Genomic DNA, 19996 nt, shown 5'->3' with positions numbered 1-19996 from the left:
ATCACAGTTATATAAAGATATTTTAAGTGGCCAAAAAGTACAGGATTGATTATAATGTAGGTACAATAACTCCTAAAGATTCTTGAAAACAGGTTATTTCTTCATTTTATATATAAGCCCTTCATAAATCATGTTGACTGCACTCTATTTACCGATATAAGAAAAAATAATTACACGTAAAATCACACAGAAACATCGGAAATCACTTAATGGCAGATGATCACTTTTTTGGCACAACACCGGGTCTCTGGCGTGCGCTGACTTTCAGGGGGCGGGACCTCTGAGCTGCTGCTCCAGTCTGGCTGCACCACCAATCAACTTAGCTTATTTTCTGACGCATCGATACGCGTAAACGGATTGGCTGACCCACTTTCCGTCAGCTGTATTTAAGTGTGGTCTTCGTGCACATGGCTCTGCTTGTTTCTTAGCACCCACACATTGGTAGTGAGAAGGTGTATTTTCACACACTACAGATAAACACAACAGACCTAACTTAGTGTAAGTGGCACGAGCCGTTAACTTTCAAGGTGAGTTTTTATACCATCTGCCTTTCAGAATAAATTTTATTTAAACACTTTGTATGCCAGAATACGCTAGCTTATGTCAACACAACAATAAGTCAGTTTTTCAAAGGTTAAAACGTCATTGTGACTTTGTTAAAACATACAGTAGAAATTGGCGTCACTTAATTTTTTTGGGCTAGTTTAGGGTGCAAAACTCGTCAACATCTGCGTATTTAACAGTTTTAACATTTTATTGTACAAAACAAAAAGATGTATATCTCACACACACACACACACACACACACACACACACACACACAATTCTTACGCCCTGCTGGTTAACAGGTACCCTGGTAGGATAATAAGCTAGCCAAAGGAGAAGATGGAAGCCACTGTCATCATGACAAGAAAGCTCTTTACCATACATGGAGGATTTCACCCCTTATTTAGCACCCTGAGACTGTGCACCAAGCGGGAGAAAGGAGGCTGAGGACTAGTGAGTGTCCATGGGCACATCAGTAAGATGGTCATAAATGATCATGTGCATAGTGAATACCTCAGGCAGCAGAAACCCGAACAAGAACAGGAACCATCATGTAAGGACATGGATGAACTTGAATGGCCTGCACACAGTCTTGACCTCAAGCTGACAGAACGTCTTTTGGATGAATTAGTGGAGACCGTGAGCTAGGCCTTCTCGTCCAACATCAGTGTCTGACCTTATAAATGTGCTGCTCAAAAATTCCCAGAAACACACTCATAAACCTTGTGGAAATCCTTCTCAGAAGAGTTGAAGCTGTTATTGCTGCAAAGGGTGGGCCGACATCTTAAACACTCTGGATTAAGAACAGGATGTCACAAGTTCACGTGCATCTGAAGGCAGACAAGCGAATACTTTTGGCACCACAGTGTATCTTTTCTATCTTATAATTCCTTGGTATTTGACTTCACTTTATGCTGTGATGTTCTCTACATTAAGAGTGGGATCGTTATGAATATTCAAAAATGTGTCATGTTTTTCATATTTATAGCAATTTAACATGACTTTTTTTTTTTTTCTTTTAAAAAAAAGGGCCAGCCAACATGGCAACAAATTTGGCTGTTAAGGCGCTCCTTGGCTGGGTAAGCAGAGTTATGTTAGTGATGCACTGTAGTGGAAAAATATAACTTCTTAACCTTTATTCACTTTTTTCCTCAACTATTATTTTACAGGTGAACAGTCTAAAACTGTGCGACGCTGAAATAACCGTTGATGAGTTACAGGACGGGGTGATATTACTTAAGCTTGTTTATATGATGTAAGCATGTTGAAATGTTATGTAACTCGTGTTATGACTGGTAAAGTTTTAATCCTGATTTGTTACTACTGTTGTTTCCCCCTTTTAGAAAAAAGGAGCCAAACTCCTGTTTAAATGATTCCCCTGAGGATCGGCTCAGTGCGGTTGCAGAATTTATAGGTGGTGAGTTTTTTCTTTTCTTGTAAAATGTCTTGCAAGAGTTCCTTTTTTAAAGTGATTTTTTTTTTTTTAATACATATTATATAAATCTCCAGCTTCACTGGTGTGTCATAGCCTTTCAGCTTAGTGCTCAACCTTCACATCCCCGTTTCAAGCTCTTCTGCTACATAAGATTTAACTTGTCCCAGACCAACCACTGAACTGCTGATAATGAAAGTGATGGGCCAGTAGAAGCACTTTGTATTTCAGAAAATGTCAGTGTAGCTGCCTAATTCCTACTTTAAAGCCATGGTTTTGTCTGCCATGAATAATCACCTTGCATTTCTGTTGTGTGCGGTCTACTGGGAAACTGACTGGTACTTCATGCTTTTCTACTCTTACTGAATGCTTGTTGGACTACAACCCACATCCAGTCACTCAGACAGATTCTGGGTTATTGCTGACCTTTGTGAATGAACTGGTCTATTTTGTTTATCAGGTGAATGCAGATTTAGTAACACCAAAGGCACTTCTCTCTGTTGGGAGAACATCAGAGCTGGCATCAACTCGACAGTTGAAATTGCCAAGGTACAAAAAAAAAAAAATTGCAATAATAATAATGACCACAACCAGACACGTGACCTTTTTTTTGTGCTATAACTAGGTGCTTTTGTTGCTCATACACCAAGATATGATGAACGACCGCCTCACTCTGAACATGTTGGACTGTGACGTGGAGGTAAGCTGATGGCTTTTTATTTATTTATTTTTTTCTAATTTGATACTGCTTGTATTGTGGCCACACTTATCCATCTTACTTTATTATCATGGGTTGTGCGGTGCTGCATATGTATTTATTCCCACTGTTAGCGAGAACTAGCCCACCTGTGCGGCTCCTTTGTTCTGGAGAGTGAGGGCCAAGTTTATCTGGCCACTGGTCTTGATGCTTATTTGAGAAGAAGACGTAAGTCACATATGTGAAACCTTTAATTTCTTTATGATTTGCTATAAGAGCTATTCGTATCTCTCACACAGTGCAGATGGATAGCACTGCCTCACTGGCTGGGATTTAACTTGTAAAGTGTGTCTCAGATTTGCCCGTCTCTCAAGAAATTTTTGCAAGATCTGCCACCACGTCTACCTCCAACACGTCGACAGTCTCCTCGCTCTCAGATGACTCTGACGAGTCTCCGGTTTTCCACCGAGCAAAAACAATCAAGTTTGTGGAGATGGAAACTGTGGCTTCTACCTCAGTCAGGTATCAGAGTGGATTTAATCTAATAATATAAGACAATTTTATAGGTTATGTTAATCCAAACCTCTCCTTGTTAAGTTATACAGGGCACTCGGGGTGTTATTGGTGTCCTTACTTTTCTGATCTGCTTTTATTCACGCGACAGTTCTCCTTTAGGGGATGTTATGAACACCCCCAAATTTCAGCTGAAGAAGATGCAGCGAGAGATTATAAAGGAGAGAGACTACAGAGACTGTTTAGAGAAGGAGCTGGCAAGCAAGATCGCGCTCATCGCACAGAGAGGTACCACATTTAACTCTTGAACTTGAAGCAACTGGACTTCAAGTTTTTGAGGATGTTTTCAGAAACCTAAAGACGTCCAGTTTTGGTTTTTTTTGTTATTTTCAAGCTCTCAACACAACTGCTTAAATGTTTATTTTTTTGGATAAAAGAGATTACAACCAGTTAAGAAAGATGTGTTGCATTTGCTATTATTCAAAACACTTTCACTGTGGTTAAGTGTGTCCTGTGTAATGCCTGCCTTTTAATTTTAATTTTTGTTGCCTTTTATCTTCTCTTCAAATCAAACTTTGGTCCGTGCTTGCTCTCCTTTTTTCAGAGTCTCAAATGAACCAGTTAAAGTACCGCTTAGATAAGCTGCAAGAGGAACAAGATGATCAAGAGCACATTGCTAGAGCACAAATTAATGAGCTGCAGATCCAGAACAACAAGTAAGTGGACATCATCAGTGATCAACTTATTTTAATCACAAAATCAGGCACTGCATCAGTTTTTCAGCATCAGTTTGTCATTATGATCTCTCAAGTAGTGGGATATTTACTCCTACAGACCATGAAGCTCAATCAAGATGCTGGTCATACAAATGGTTTTTCCTTCTGTGGTATTCACACAGAAAACTAATAATCTATAGCAAGACTTATATTTTGTGTGTGGGAACACAGTAGATATTTTATACCTCCATGAGTTGTGTAAAGGTGTTTGAAAAAACCTCTTTGCTAACCTTTTGTTTTAGCTTACAGAGGCGTCTTGATGAGATGCTAATGCAAAATAAAGACCTGAAGAATAACGCTTCCCTCATGGAGCACAAAGTCGATGAGCTTACGGAAGAAAATGGTTTGCTTTCTACTCAGGTACTAATACATGTGCAGTTGTTTTTGTTCTGTGTTGTGCATGAATCTCCTATTTTCATACAGTGTTATGAAAAAGTATTTGCCCCTTTCTTGATTTATTTATTTTGTTGCATATTTGTCACATGTTTCAAATCATCGAATATTTCACATTGCCATGGAGGAATTTCATTCCTCACTTCGTTTTTGTGGAATTATTTTAATTCAGCCATATTGGAGGGTTTTTGAGCCTGAACGGCCTCTTTAAGGTCACGCGAAGGCATCTCGATCTGATTCAAGTCTGGACTTTGACTTTTGACTCCCAAACCTTAAATTTGTTTTTGGTTTGGTTTGTTTTGTTTTGTTTTTTTGGACTTGCTGGTGTGTTTTGGATCATTTTTCTGTAGCATAACTTGAGTGCTTTTGAGCTTCAGGGCACAAATAAATGGCCGGATATTCTCCATCAGGATTTTGTGGTAGAGAGCACAATTCATGGTTCCATCAGGTTGTCCAAAATTGGCAAAGCAGCACCAGACCATCTCACTGTCACCACCATGTTTGACTGTTGGTATGATGTTAATTTTAGGAAATGTTAGTTTTATGCCAGATGTAACAGGACGCAAACCTTGAACCAGAGTTGAACCAAAGTTCAACTTTTGTCTCGTTAGTCCACTGAATATTTTCTGTAACTTGAACTGCAGGGTAAATGTATGTTTCCGTTCTGTGTGCACAACATCAACTACATATCTGTGGAAGAAGGACCCGTGCTCTACTTGGGTATTCAATTTTCAAATTAAAATCTTTTGCGAGGGCTTTTCTGCTGTAATGGCTGTAGAAGATTCTTAAAACAAATTTGTATGTTGCACTTAATAATTACTTGAATTCTCAGTTTTGAAGGATTAGCAGTCAGTGAGAGTGGGTTGGCAATAGCAGAAAATCTTAGGTTACACAGAGTCGCATGTTTTCAGGCCGCCTTTGAATATTTTCTCAGGTGAGAGCAGCATGTTCACGGTTTGCCATCTTTGAGACAGAAGTTGGCAGACTGACAGAAGATCACGCGTCTGCTCAAGAGGAGTGGAGAAAGGAAACGAGCCGCCTACAGTCTGAGCTCGACCAAGCCACTGCTCAGAAGGTAGCTGATCGATTCACAACTGCTATCTAGCATGTGTTCACAAAACACAGCAATTGTATTAGTTTTTTGCTTATTTGCAATTAATTGTATTTCTCTTTTTTTAAATGCGTGGTGCTCTCCCTCTCATTTCTCAGGAACTTCTCACGGAGCAAATTGAGATCCTCCAAGGAAAGATTTCCTCTTTGGAAGATGAAATAAGGAGGGCCAGTCTTAGGGAAGATGTAGGAGAAAATATGGGACCCATTATGGAGGTAAGGTGCAGAATTGTATGTAAAAGCTGAGAGAAAAAGACTTTCGTATTCTCCCAGTTTTTGAAATCCATTTACTGTTTGTTACAGATGGATCAGCTAAAGACTGAGGTTTTTACATACTGCAAACATATTGCTGTTCTTGAGGAGGAAGTAAGTCGACTGAGGCTGGAGATCCAGACTAAAGAGGCTGAGGCAGAAAAGATTCAAACTCAGCTAATCAAACAGGAGCAGGAGAAATTACTTAAAACTCAACAGGAGTCTGCTCAGCAGATAAACCTCCTCCAGCAACAACTTGCATCAGCAAAGGCAGACCTAAAACAACATAAAGAGACACAAGCTGCAAACCTCAGGCTGAAAAAGAGCATGCAGGAGTTGCAGGTTACTATACTCAAGGAGAAGGAGGTTCTTGTCCAGGAAAAAGAGGTACTTTTGGCCAGGATACTCCAGGCAGAAAAGGATCAAGAAGCTCTGCAGGAACGAGTCGAAGCCCTAGTCTCTGAGAAGGAGAGACTTATTCAAGCCAACCAGGCTGCAGAGAGAGAGAATGTAGCCTTGCGTAAGCTTGAATCTGTACTGCAGCAGGAGCTGGAAATACTGAAAATGGAGAATAAAAAACTGCTGAAAGCGAAGGGAGAAGAAATAGAGTTGACCAAGAGAGACCTGCAGGAGCAGCTTGCAGCTAAATCAAAGGCTGCTCAACACTACAAGGCCCAGGTTGGTGGGACTACTTGTTTCCCTGAACATGTATACATTTGTTAATTTCCTTTCTGCCTGTCACAGAGCAGGAACATTAACTGGTTTTGTGAAATAGTTTCAGGTGCATTCTTCTTAATCTGGATTTCACAATTATCTCTCTTGTGTTGTGACTACTACAGATGGAGAAGGCTGTGAGTCATTACAACAGCAAGAAGCTGCTTCTCCAGAAACGCCAAGAGGAGGTGGATGCTCTCAAATGTTCTCTAGAGGTCAAAGAGCAGGAAATGCAGGCCATTATCACGGAAAAACGGCTACTTCAGCTTGATTTGGAAAAAGCCCAAAGCAGTGAGAAGATGCTTTCAAACAGGGTGGCCAGCTTGGAGGCACAGGTTGGTATTGCAGTATGAAGCATGTACACTGAATACAATAAGCAGAAATACACGCACAGAGAATAAACTGAAAACCCTGAAAAATAAAAGCGCTTGGAGTCCTTTTGCATTCTGACATTATCTTTATTTTTAGCTGGCATTGGATGACCAAACCTCCAAAGTACAGAATAAGACTCAAGGCAGTGCAACAGGCTGGTGTTTCTTTGAAGTCCCAAACACAAACTCAAGTGGTTGCTCAAGAGCACAAGAGAAGAGAGCCATGAGCTCTGACAGCCTGGACCAGAGCTCTCTGGACGACTCCCTGAACTTGAAAAGGTAAGGCCCAGAAGGTGTGGCCTCTCAGAACCTTTTCGTACCAATCAGATGTGTCACAGCCCGGCTCAAGGGAAGGACAAAACTAGGGGAGGTCACACATGATGTTTGTTTAACTTAACAGAACTAACATAAACAAAACTGTCTGTCAATAGTCTGTGCAATGTGTGATACAGAGTAATCAAAACCCCAAGGAGAACCCCTCCTGACTGATGCTGGCAGCTTCAATATATCAGAGGCCACTCAGCCAGCTCAGCTGCAACCTGTTTACCTCACAACCTCTCCAGAACTCACAGGGTGTCACAGGTGGGGGGAAAAATTAAACCGCTACACTGGAGTAAGGGTGGACGATATAACTCCAAAATCACATTATAATGTTTCAGAGAAATTTGTGATAATATTCATGACAAAAAGTTTTGTCAGTGACTACAGTTTATAGGCAGGAGCGTTTATTAGTGCAAACAAAATGAAGGGCATTTTCCATCCTTTTTCAGTGACTTACTGCCATTGACAGACTACCTAATTCAAACTGTGAAGATGCCAGCAGCAACAGTGCAATAGCACTACCTTACATTTACCTTACAATATAAAGGCCTTGAGGCAACTGTTTGTTTTGATTTGGTGCTATATAAATGAAATTGAATTGAGTAGCAGTGACACAGCATGGATCAAAGTATGTGACTGCTTAACGTTTTAGTTTAAATAAGGTAGCTTAACTTTGTACCTGCACAATACTGACACATAATCAAAGTGAAACACATTTTCTGCCTGGAATGTTGAATCTTGGGTCAAAAATTTTAACCAGCTGCTTGAAGCCCCTGCTTTTCCACCATGTATCCTCATCAGTAACTTCCATCCAATAGTTGCTCTTCATGTCATACTGAGTGCAACTAGTGAGTGCTCCAGTGATGATCGGTTAAGTCATTTATTAACTTTTGGGTTTTGCATCACCAGCTGCTAGTATCACCTTTCTTTTAAAAGCTGTGGCATGAGTAACAGATGTTGGAGTCAGTGGAAATGCTGCACTTATAAACACCAAACAAACCAAGAGGTGTGTTTGTGGTTGTGACAATCATAGTGTTTCAGGGAAAAGCGCCTTTTTAGCTGTTTTGTCTGTACTGAGTGATGGCCCATCTTGGCCCCAGATTTCTGCATTTAAAAAGCACTACTTACACTTATTGTAGGTACTTCCAGTAACTAGCAAACAACAACTGTCCAGACCTTTAACATTTGTTCCTAATTGTGGGCAACTGTTATAAAACTGAATGGAACACATTTGAACAATGTAGAAAGTTATTAAGTTATTTTCTTCACACATCTTTCAGAAATCCTGCGTACTTTGTAAAGTTTCTTTTTCATCTTCCAGGGCCTGCACAGAGGACAAGATGGAGGCAGATTCCACCCAAAATAACCCAACATCTGCCAAACGATGCAGAACCACACAGGTTAGAAACATCAATGTGACCAAGGTGGAGGAACTCACACTCTTACTGCATGATCACAGTAATGTAGGTTACATTTTAGGGGTTTCCATATTCCTTTTTGACTGCAAATTAAAACCATAGGTACCAACAAATCAGGGTTAAGCAGGTTCCGATGCAGGCTGTTAGACATCTTAGTAGCACACAAATAGTTAAAAAGACACAGACAGTAGCATAGTGAAGACTGAGAAACACACACAGATTAACAGAAAAGAAAGAACCTGTTGATCATGCCCCGGCTTCCTCATCACACCGTCCGACCGAGGAGAGCCCGTGCTGAGATTAAGTATGAGTCCAAATAAAATCAAACTGTCCAAATGATCCATGCACTTTGTAAGCATACATTATGGGGTCTCATTAATCTTCTCATACTATCTAAAAGAGCACAAACATCCCAGAGTATTTTTAATTCATCAACAAGATAGTAGACAGATTTATCCCTATAAACAGTATAAATCGAAAAATGGGCAAACAGGATGACTGGTGTCCTATACATGAACCCAAAAAGGGCAGTTTTATGAGCCGAGACCCCTAAGCATGAATTTGAATGAGCAAAAGGTTCAACACTGGGCTAGAGCAGAAGACGAGTATGCTTTGAGAGTGATCTGAGAGGGCCTGCTTGGCCATAGCAGACTGTTAGGGAGGGGTAGCAGAGCTTCTGGTGCCCTGAACACTATTAAGAGCAATTCCAACCGGCCTCAAATCTTCTTACTACTTTTAGACACACAATATGCATTTATTACAGTGTAGAAAACAGTTTAGTTGCAAACAAACAGAAGTAGGAATAATAACTTTAAATATCAGCATTGGGGTGATAAAAATATTCCATAACTATAATACTGTAAGAATATTTGACTGTAGACCTTTTCTAACTTTCATGTTGTGGACAGCACTTTAACTACTCATCAAAATTGCCATTCCTGTTCTAGTTTTGCCTTTCTACACATCTCTGCTCCCACTGAAGTATTATTGTAGTAACATAACTTGATTTGTGATCTGTAGAAGAGTTCTGGCTGCCGTGAAGACGATGAGCCTTTCTACAGCCTTCCTTCAGCTCACTCTCAGCTAAACCCATCCAGTGCCAACTCCACTCGGCCCGTGTGTTTGGAGCTGTTTGACATACCTGCAGAAAGCTGTGCCAGTGACCAACTCATTGGTCTTCCAGGCTACAGACATAGTGTCGTCTATGCACAGCGTAAGCAAACACCTGGGTGACCCACTTAAGTGTTAGTTTCCCTCCTTGTGAGTTTCAAAGTTCTCTACATTTTAGTTAATAGAAACAAACCTAACGTGAATATTTGTGGACTCTTTGACACCTGAGGTCTTGTTCCCATCTACACTGCACCACAGTGGTCATAATAAAATCATATTTATATTGGCAAGTTAAACTGCTACAAATTTTCCTCAGGGCTTCTTTATTTACAAGCATTACAGCAAAAAAAAAAAATAAGCTGTCCAAGTGAGATTTAACTTTATAGTTTTTTTACTCATAATTTTATTAAGTGTCATTTAGAGAGAAACTAAACTAACAGGTTAAATTTATTTATGGCAGAAATCATATTTAAGATTATGTTGATCTTAATTTATCTTTTTTTTTTTTTTTTAAACACGATTACTTATAGAAAAAACTTCATTTATTAAATAAAACAAAAATAATGCCTTTTAAACTGGGTTTCCTTGAAGATTTGTAATTCGCTGTGAGTCTGTCACTGTCTGGCAGGGAGTGAATCTGAACTTTGATGGATGGAAGAAATTAAATGAAAGGGGTGTGCTCAGGGGTGTGCAAAACGAGAGAATTACTGGAAAACTGTATGCAGAACAAGACTGAAAGTGAAATGAAATAAGTCAACTGCATAACTGACAAATTTCAGATGCATGCATATAAAGGTTTTCCTCCACTGGTTTCCTTTCAGCCACAAGTACCTTCTACGTGGGAGCGGAGAACGAGCCTGACGGTGCACCTGAAGACTGGCTGAGGATCGCTGAGCTCCAGACCAGGAACAAGGCCTGCCTGCCTCATCTGAAGAGCAGCTACCCTTTGGAGACTGAGGTTCTAAATGAGGAACACTTGGACTCACACTGTAGCCAACAGGCGTAGTTTCCCATTATGGAGTTCCTAACTAGAAGTCAATATATCGAGTACTCTCGCAGGTTATTGCTGTGGCATCACACCAGTATGGAAGTATTTAGAGATTCAGTGTCTGTTTGCTAAAGGTATTATCCAGTGCTATAAGACTAACATAGCTTTTATAGATGGTTGGAGTATTACATGAATTTTATGTTCTGGTATTTGAACTTTTTATGCTATTTATTGTTAAAAAATCCTTGTCTCTCTCTTTTTGTAGACCGGCAGGAATGGCCCATTCATATTCACAGACGAAGAGCTCCGTACAGGCGACCCATCTGACACAATCCGCCGGGTGTCCAAGATGCCAGGCCAGGTGCAGGGCTCCCATCAGCACTCTCTCACGTTGGGACAGACAGGTGGTACCGTCAGTACTCGTTTCCACCATCTGTCCTTGTTGCCAGGCCAGCTGCCATCAAAAACCATCAACTCGCATCAATCGAGGAGCCTAAAAGGCCCAAAGCAGTCTTCATCCATGTTGTCTGTGCAGCAAACTTCACTTGAGGTTGGTTGAACAGTTATAGTAGCATGAATGTTAATCTTTAATTTTTGGTTCCACTTTTAATATTCCTAAGTTCACTCTTAATAGTAAAAGTGTTTAAGATTTTAAAGGGATCCTTTTCAAAAACATTGGCACAATGTTTGAGTATTTTTCTCCAAAACTATAATAATGGGTGGTATAGCTATTGGACATTCACAAAAATAAACAAATGTATTAGTGCCCACATGTTAAAAATACAAATTCATTTTCTGGGCAGCATGGTGGCACAGTGGTAAGTGGAAGAAAAATAATTTTCCACGTTGGTCTTTTTTTTTTTTTTTTTTTTAATCTCAATCCGAAGAAAACAACAAACTACAGCTGCTTGCCTCGTCCACTCACCCCAAAAAACAACCTGAGCAGTGGACCTTCTAGCTCTATTCTTTATCCTGTCCTCGGTCCAGTGAGTACAATTTTTGATACGACAAAATTTAAAAGCTTGTTGATAATAGGTGTTTACATAGTTAAATATGTTGATGAATGCTTTGCTAAGTTACATTTTTTTTTTTTAATCAGGCTGAATGGAGGCAGTCAGTGATGTTTATGGTTGAAAACAGCCCTAAAAGCAGCAACGGCCTAAAGAAACGTCTGAGCAAACTGCGTGGCTCCGCACGAAAATCCCCACGCAGCAGTTTAAAGAAGTCGCCCGCACAGATGAGCACACGCAGGTCTGAGGACAAAATGCCATCTGGGAGTTCTCATGGAGTGGGACAAGCAGGAAAAGTCGGAAGCTACAAATCACCTCAGGTGGCAACCAAAGAATTAAAGAAATCTCCCCAAACCACTAGCAGGTCTGTAACGTTTCCTGGACTGACAGGCAGTGCTCACAAGGTAAACATGCACAGATAAGTCTATTAGGTTTATAGGGCACACTTGTCTAGTCTCACTTCAAAGTGGAACATTTATTAAAGATTATTTTGTTGAGCTCTTGTAGTCCAGAATTAGTCACAAATGTTCTTAATAAAATGGTAACTGTGTATCATGGTCTAATCTAGTGGAGATGTTATGCTTGAATTTGCTTTTAGTTATTCAGTGTTTTTAGTAATTGTTGAATTTGAAACTATTTTCAGAAACATGTGCCCATAAAAGAAGAGAACCTTTCTTGAAGTTTTAAGAGACTAATTAACAGTAACTTGAATTCATGTTATGGTGGTTTGTTTCTCCACTGGCTGGTTGGTGGTTGTCACAATGTGACAGAACAACTCATGGTGTGTTTCTTGTATAAATAACTAGATGGGGGGGACACATTTCTCTCCACATACTTTAATGATTACAGATGCTACCGAAATGCTCGCGTTTTCCTGTAACTTTTTGTTTAACCTTTTTTTAAAAAAATGCATTTATTTTTTTCCTAATTTACAGATAATGCAAAGGGTGAAAGTTTGAATACCCCCCCCCCCCCCCCCCCCCAACACATACACACAACATAATTTGTTCTTAAATCATCATCCTTCAGGACTTCTTTTTACAATCATTTTACTATTGTTTGTATTTATTTTTTTTGTATTTGTAAATGTTTAATAAAATTATTTAAATATTACAGAAAGTGCTTTGTCTTTGAACCTGTTGGAACTTGTTACGTAGAACATGTTTCACAATAGCTTCATTTTGATATAGTTAAAATATTTCTGAAATATGACTCCTCTCTGCCTGGTAAGGCACAAACTCATTTTATTATATGAATACATCATGCAATACCATCTGTAAAGCATCTGATTGGCACCAGCTTTTATTTTTCAGCATGGCAATGATCCCAAACACACTGGCACTGCTGTAAAAATCATACCTGGATAGAAAACACACAACGAAATACCATCAGTCATGGATTGGCCTCCCCAGAGCCCGGACCTCAACATTATTGAAGCAGTGTGGGATCATCTTGACAGAGAACAGAACAAAAGGCAGCCAACATCAAAAGAAGAGCTTTGAATGTCCTTCAAGAAGCCTGGAGAACTATTCCTGAAGACTACTTAAAGAAATGGCAAGAAAGCTGCCTCAGAGATACAGCTGTGGCCAGAAGTTTACATAAACTCTTAATGGGCATGAATATCATGGTAATTTTGTGTTTTTAATGATTTATTTTAACTGATTTGTGTACCTTTGACCCTGTGTGGATGAGAGAAAATCCCAAATAGATTTAAACTTGTGAACCCATTTTAAAAAAAAAAAAATCATTAAAGATGTATGCAGAACAATCATTTCACCCTGGAAAAGAAAATGTTCAAACCCCCAAATTACCATGACATTCATGCCAATGATGAATACATGTGTATGTGGTGCACTGGCTCCATGGCTTCCACTGTCCAACACCATAGGTGGTGATGATGGAATCCAGAGTGGTTTTCTGTTGTGTCACTCTTTTTTGAAACATGACAGTAGAGCTCATTCAGCCTCTTCTTCAAACTCTGTAAATGAATATTGGTGTATAGGTTAAAGTTATTATCCAAAGGAATGGTGTAACATTTGTATTTTGTCTGAAGAAACACCGTAATCCAGTCATTTTGTAGGTAGATTATAGGCAATTGCTTCTCAATACCACAACAGAGTTAAAGCTCTGTCTCTACATCCCCTCTGCAACGTTATTGTGACCATTTAATTCAATCCTAAAAATGAGTAAAAAAAAAGAAAAAGTAGGAACTTTTTGCTGTCGCATCCAGCTCCTCGCAGGAGAAAGCAGGGGCCACATCAGCGGCCCCAGTCTACCGATGCTGGGAGCCCTGCACAGCTCCAGCACGTTGAGTCATCAGTGCAGTCCGAGCCTATTAACACTGCAATGGATGGACCTGTGGCTGAATCAGTAACGGGCACAGAGCTCCACTTCAAGTCAGATGCCAGCAAAGTGGAGCACGGTACTGGTATGGGCTGGTATTATAAATGATGAGCTGGTTGGACCTTTTCGGGTTGAAGATGGGCTCAAACTCAACTCCTAAGCCTACTGGCAGTTTTTAGAAGACACTCTCTTTAAGCAGTGGTACAGGAAGAAGCCTGCATCCTTTAAAAAGACACTGATTTTCATGCAGAACACTGCTCCATCACATGCATCCAAGTACTCCTCTGCATGGCTAGCCAGTAAAGGTGTTAAAGATGAAAGACTTATCATATGGCCCCCTTACTCACCGGACCTGAACCCAATCGAGAACTTGTGGGCAATTCGTAAACGGGAGATTTACAGTGAAGGAAAACAGTACACCTCTCTGAACAGTGTCTGGGAGGCTGTGGTTGCTGCTGCACAAAAAGTTGATCATCAACAGATCAACAAACTAACACACTCCATGAATGGAAGGCTTATCACTGTTATTAAAAAGAAGGGTGGTGATATTGGTCTCTGATTTTTTTTTAATATAATTCTCACTAAAATAGATCAAAATTAAAAAAGTGAGATGGGAAAATGTGTCTTTTTCACTTAGCTGCGTAATAATTCTGCATAATAATAGTAGCCCAATAATTGTGCCCATATATTCTCCTAAGAAAGCCCAAACCTCACTTTTACTTTCTTAAACATTCATGTTTGAGGTTATTAACATTTTGGATTAACTGAGAGCACTGTAGTTGGTGATTAATAGGGATGATCCTCAACAATAGGACTTGCCTAATAATTGTGCACACAGTGTATATGTATAGATGTTACACACAAATAAAATCAAACATTTTTCTTATAGCTATACTCTTTAATTAACCAGATATTCATGTTTAAATGACAAATATTTTCAAAAACATTCACTCTTACTATGGAAACATCACTGACAAAGGGCACACAAGATCTTTAATGAAATTAATAGAAACATTTCATCACCACTCACGGATTCATTATGTTTATAATTTAAGAGCCCACACCCATTTTAACTTGAAGTAAAATATATTCAGATATTTTTTTTTTTTTATTTTATTAAAAGCATAAAATTTTCCAGAACATGTGAAACTTTGACTCCTGTGTTACACTGGGTTCTTATATGTAAAGGATGTCACTGTAGCAAGATTGTAGCCATCACCTAGATTCCACCATTTCTGTAGAGTGGCTCTATTCATTTAATTATTCTTCTTTGACTTAAATATCTAAAAACATAAATGATGGGAGTCAAAGTTTTCCTGTAAACACACAACAGTAGGCTATACAGCATATGTGCACACAGGGGTTGTTGAGCTGTCCATCTGTTTCTCCAGGAATCTCACCTTGACATGCTGATTAAACATCATTTGCATGCCTCTTATGAACTGCTACCAGATTCTTCTTTAATGTCAATGGAAAGCTCTGCAGACCAAAACACAAACAGGTTTTCAAAATTCTCAAAATGAATAGTGGGACGATTTAATTTCCCATCGTCCCTTATACAGGTACATGTCAGTATTGCAGCTCACAGTATGTATCATACTGATTCAAAAATAAAAAACAAAGTAAAAAGTAAAGTCCTGAAAACATTTCAGTAGATATACCTGAATTCTCAGCAGCCATGTTTCTGGTGAAAGGCCTTATATTCCAATCTGGAGATGAAGAAAACAACAAAAACAATAAGTACTAATAAAAATTAGTTGCACACATCTGACTGGAAAACAAATCAGCAACTTACTTTGACAGATGAAAGGTAAATTGTCATGGCAGTTGGCATCCTGCAACTCAATTTCTTTGTTCACATTAAAACTGATCATTCCGCAGTGCCTGTTGGAGTTGTTTGTTTTCAACTGAGAATCCACAACCTTACACCCTGAAATCCACTTCCACTCAGTATTGTAGCCAAAGACTGACCGTTCCAGCCCAATCCACACCCCTCTCTGTAAACTTGTGTAATTTTGCAGGAGACATTTCACTTTATTCTTCACTGTGTCGGTGGAGATTTCAACCAGGGAGGAATGATTTTTCCGACAGTCCTCCAAGGCATCGATCCAACTTCTGTTTGTATTCTGGAAAACCAGATTTAGACCTGGACACAAAACAATGCAAGGTAAGATTTTAAAAATGTAATACACGCATATTATACATACCAAGTCTCCATATTGTCTTGAAGCAAATTTACTGTGTTGGGCGGAACTTACCGTTATTGGTGCATTTAAAATTAATCGTTACATTTGTGTAACTCTGTGATATCCTGTAGATCCGTTCATTGTTTCTATGGAAGAAAACATGCATGTGTTTTTAAAGCACATATGGCACCAAATATACAGAAACTAAATTCAATAATGGAGTTAACGAGACATATTTACCCTTGTGTAAAGTTTAAAGGCTGATTATTGAAAGTGATTTTTGGCTGATATTCAGTGTTGCATTCCTCACCAACTGTATTGTTTTCCCACAATGTTATATTTCCTGACACACAAAACCAAAATGTAAAGACTCAACAGAAAGTGGGATCGTAGATGTATTAAAATTTTTTTTTATCAGCCTACACACCTGACTTAATGTAAAGTCGTTTTTTTTAAGTGCTGGTTTGCAGTGCTTACCATTTCCCACTCTCAGAGAGAAATTCCAAGACTTGCTCTGTGTGTAATCGGTGTTAAAGCACGTCTCAGAGCTGTACGTTGAGTTACAGTTTTCCAGTGTTTGGGCCACAATTTCCAGTGTGAAACGTTTTTTGTTGCTCGCACAACTTTCAAGTTTCCAAGTCCAGTTGCTAGCTGCATCTGCGTACGCTGTACTGGAGGCTAAAACAAAAGATAACTGTACTGTTGCTGTAAGAAAGAAAGATCACATCAAACATGAACACATTAAACATAATTGTTTAATTATCATTTAGTTATTTCTGTATTACTTTCCCAATTCAGAGAAAATATGTAGATATGATAAATGCAAAGATGAATATCTGCAAAACATAAAGCACATTAACATTATTTTGTAAATATATGTATGTGATAACTGTTTTTGTGCCATCTTCCTTAAGATTATGCAAGAAAATTTATTTACTGTTTGATTAGAGATTAGAGAACTGTAGATTAACTCTCTACTAAATATCCAGTCTGCATTACTTTACAGAATTTTAAATGTTTTTCCCCCTTTTTAAAAATGGTATGAGCTCCATAATGAGAAGAATGAGAGAAATTATTTTTATAATTTAGGTTACACCCAAATTTCCCCTCTGTGGGACAATAAAGGCTGTTTCTTCTTCTTCTTCTTAAACCATCTCAAGATTTCTAACAATGATCAGTTAGTTGGAAACATACCCCACAGCAGTGACAGACTGATCAGCAGCGCCATGGCCTGTAACCACACAAGGTGAAAGAAAATTGAGAAAGCTGAACACCTGGGATTTTATATAGAATAACACACCTTCAGTATTGGCACATCTAAATCCAAAGAGCATGACCACATACAGTCTGGATGGTGTAATAGTACTTTGGTAGTCAAATACTGATAGATGACACTGACAAAGGCCTGTCTGTCCTGTGCTCTTTTGTTGAACTACTGACAGGTCTGCAAATGAACTCATATTTTTCTTTAAGTCCAGGTTCAGGGTTCAGTTTGTCTCTTACATGATCAGAGAAGTGATGCTCAGTAAAAGGTTCAGGTACCCTAAGTTTTTGCAGGCAGGCTAATATGTCCTTTTTTTTCTTGGAGTCACATTTACAATAATTATTCAGTTCTTACATGACTTCATTTACATATATATATATATATATATATATATATGTACATATATATATATATATATATATATATATATATATATATATATATATATATATATATATATATATTATATATATATATATATATATATATATATATATATATATATATATATATATATATATACATACATACACACACACACACATACATGTTACTGTCATGAAATGTTGTGTTGAGGAGATGAGAACCCAAAGCTGAAAAAGTGCAGAATGTTAATATAAGGTGCAAAATAAGAAATTGAAAACTATTAACCTAAATGTAGAAAACACACTGGGACATGGGGACACTGGAGCTGGGAGACATGAGAGGATGCTGAACTGAGCCTCTGGGAGACTGAGACAATAAATGCTAAGAAGGGTGATTAGGGGAAGCGGAGACAGCTGGGAAGAACGAGACACAACTGAACTGAATCAGAGTAGGCGAGACAAAGGAAGAATAATCAAAAAACTCAAATGCTGGGTAAACTGATTCAGGACCATGACAATTTACAATATTTTATAGTTATGATAATATTAAATATCAAACACTGCTGTGTTAGGCTGTCTGTCACAGAATTATACTGGAGTAATAAGCAGCAGGAACTTTGAGAAAAACATTAAAACACTGATGTTACTGAAGCAGTCTTATACAAGATTGTATGCTGCCAGTATTTAGTTTGGTTTTAAACTTGACCAGCCCTGGTCTCATAGCTCCTATTGTGCCAGTGGCTCCTGTTCATCTGTGATAAACTGTCCTGTGCTGTTGATGGTCGCCTCTTCTTCATCTTTCCTGCTGTTTTTGTGTCTTGTCAGTTTGTTGCACTCTTAGTCTTTAAGTTCGTTCTACATTAGGCATTAAAAACCTGAGATCTTTTATAGGAAGTCATCAGAGATGTGGGCGTGGACCATCCTCCTGTAACCATGGTTATTCACTGTCACATGTACCTGTGTGGTCAGTTTTGCAGCTGTTTAAAGCTGACATTACTCTGATCATCATGCATGATTTCACATGATGGACATGATAGTGGATGTTTGGGTATTTTTCACTATGCCCTGATGGTCTGAGTAACTTTGTTATGAGTAATTAATTTGTTTTTTCCAACTGGGCCCATGTGATAAAATTAATGTGTGAAAGAGTGCAAAATGTGTGAATGTCTGGCTCAGTGCAACAGAGATGGCATCCCTAACTTGTAACAATGAACATTTTAGAGGCACTGACAGACTCTAATTCACTGACTTGAGTTTGAATCTGAGGCAGCGACCATCTCCTGCCCTGTCTTTGCTGCAGCAGCAACAGGAGGTAACGTCCTATTTGCCAACAAAGCTTTAGCTCTACTAACAGGCATTAAAACTACAAGTACTGATGCAATGTTTTTTTTTTGTTTTTTTTTTTACCTGCAAATACACTAACAGAGTTTTACACTAACCTTCTTACATGATTCACCTTTTGGACATTCTGAATCGGTACGTAAATTTATAAAAATGCCACACTGTTGTGTCTTAATGCCTCTCAGCCATCACCAGATTTCCGCTTACAAATAAAATGTATTAGTATTATTATATTGTTGAATGCAGCTGTAAGACCAAGACACCAAAACAGGGAGCTTACAGGCACTGATGCAAGGTTGGACCTGTCTGGGGGATACTCAGCAGATTCTTGAATACATCTGCCTTTTAATTAAACAATTCTTTTATGAGGGCTAGCAACGTGCCTGACACCTTAAGGGCAGTGTAATAAAAGCTCAAATGAGGAAATACAAACAAATTGAGAGGTGAAACATTATTAAATATAAGCATCATCTATCTGTGATATGAAAGGTGAATATTAGTTTTTTATTGGTATTTTGCTCAAGTTAGCCCAACACACTGAAAATCAACATGGAAATCTGTTTTCTCCATGAGTTCAGTGTTTAGAACAAAACACTGAAAATACTAGAAATGTATTTTCAGGTGCAGCTTCCAGGGTGAAGAATACAATGAAACCATAATGTTTTTTTCACATTATGTTATATTCGTCTCACAGTATGCAACAGGATAAAAAAAACTTCAACATATTTATATTTGGATCTGAACTATGTACTTCAATGTTTGTATTATTTGTCTTTATTTCCAGAAAAACCTGTATTAAAATGGCTTAACATCATGCACATGAATGGGTGAGTGTGTCCAAACTTT

General features: G+C 38.6%; 2 protein-coding genes across 4 annotated transcripts; one reads left to right on the top strand and one right to left on the bottom strand.

Moving 5' to 3' along the window:
* Positions 1-403: 403 nt before the first annotated feature.
* LOC115791038 (nuclear mitotic apparatus protein 1) lies at positions 404-12535 on the top strand. Of its 3 annotated transcripts, none has more exons than XM_030745124.1 (22): positions 404-527; positions 1576-1625; positions 1716-1801; positions 1890-1960; positions 2439-2527; positions 2604-2678; positions 2810-2903; positions 3032-3197; positions 3340-3476; positions 3793-3904; positions 4207-4324; positions 5292-5432; positions 5567-5683; positions 5771-6397; positions 6559-6768; positions 6902-7083; positions 8447-8525; positions 9564-9756; positions 10475-10611; positions 10907-11191; positions 11529-11627; positions 11741-12535. In XM_030745124.1, the coding sequence occupies exons 2-22, from the start codon at positions 1587-1589 to the stop codon at positions 12071-12073; spliced, it is 3390 nt and encodes a 1129-aa protein (XP_030600984.1). In that variant the 5' UTR covers positions 404-527; positions 1576-1586; the 3' UTR covers positions 12074-12535. The 3 variants fall into 3 exon arrangements, with proteins under 3 accessions (XP_030600984.1, XP_030600982.1, XP_030600983.1); XM_030745122.1 differs by having other exon boundaries at positions 1890-1963; XM_030745123.1 differs by lacking the exon at positions 404-527 and adding an exon at positions 1360-1440 and having other exon boundaries at positions 1890-1963.
* Positions 12536-15361: 2826 nt separating this feature from the next.
* Positions 15362-17408, bottom strand: LOC115790491 (uncharacterized). The gene is made up of 7 exons (XM_030744294.1): positions 17375-17408; positions 16658-16885; positions 16421-16523; positions 16253-16326; positions 15790-16140; positions 15656-15703; positions 15362-15473 (listed from the first exon to the last, which is right to left on the bottom strand). Exons 1-7 carry the CDS (start codon positions 17406-17408, stop codon positions 15430-15432), a joined length of 882 nt encoding a protein of 293 aa, XP_030600154.1. The 3' UTR covers positions 15362-15429.
* Positions 17409-19996: the final 2588 nt, after the last annotated feature.

The sequence above is a fragment of the Archocentrus centrarchus genome, chromosome 13 (assembly GCF_007364275.1).
Source record: "Archocentrus centrarchus isolate MPI-CPG fArcCen1 chromosome 13, fArcCen1, whole genome shotgun sequence".
In the NCBI taxonomy this organism is placed as follows: domain Eukaryota; kingdom Metazoa; phylum Chordata; class Actinopteri; order Cichliformes; family Cichlidae; genus Archocentrus; species Archocentrus centrarchus.
Note: the sequence above shows the minus strand (reverse complement) of the source record. Positions and strands in the feature narration are given on the sequence as shown.

Excerpts from the sequence above, each read along its gene's own strand:
- LOC115790491 (XM_030744294.1), bottom strand. The coding sequence starts at position 17,408 with ATGGCGCTGCTGATCAGTCTGTCACTGCTGTGGG. Across the intron at positions 16,524-16,657 it reads CTCTCTGAGAGTGGGAAATG|GAAATATAACATTGTGGGAA; the intron begins GTAAGCACTGCA and ends TTTGTGTGTCAG. Across the intron at positions 16,327-16,420 it reads CCTTTAAACTTTACACAAGG|AAACAATGAACGGATCTACA; the intron begins GTAAATATGTCT and ends TTTCTTCCATAG.
- LOC115791038 (XM_030745122.1), top strand. The coding sequence starts at position 1,587 with ATGGCAACAAATTTGGCTGTTAAGGCGCTCCTTGGCTGG. Across the intron at positions 6,398-6,558 it reads CTCAACACTACAAGGCCCAG|ATGGAGAAGGCTGTGAGTCA; the intron begins GTTGGTGGGACT and ends TGACTACTACAG. Across the intron at positions 6,769-6,901 it reads TGGCCAGCTTGGAGGCACAG|CTGGCATTGGATGACCAAAC; the intron begins GTTGGTATTGCA and ends CTTTATTTTTAG.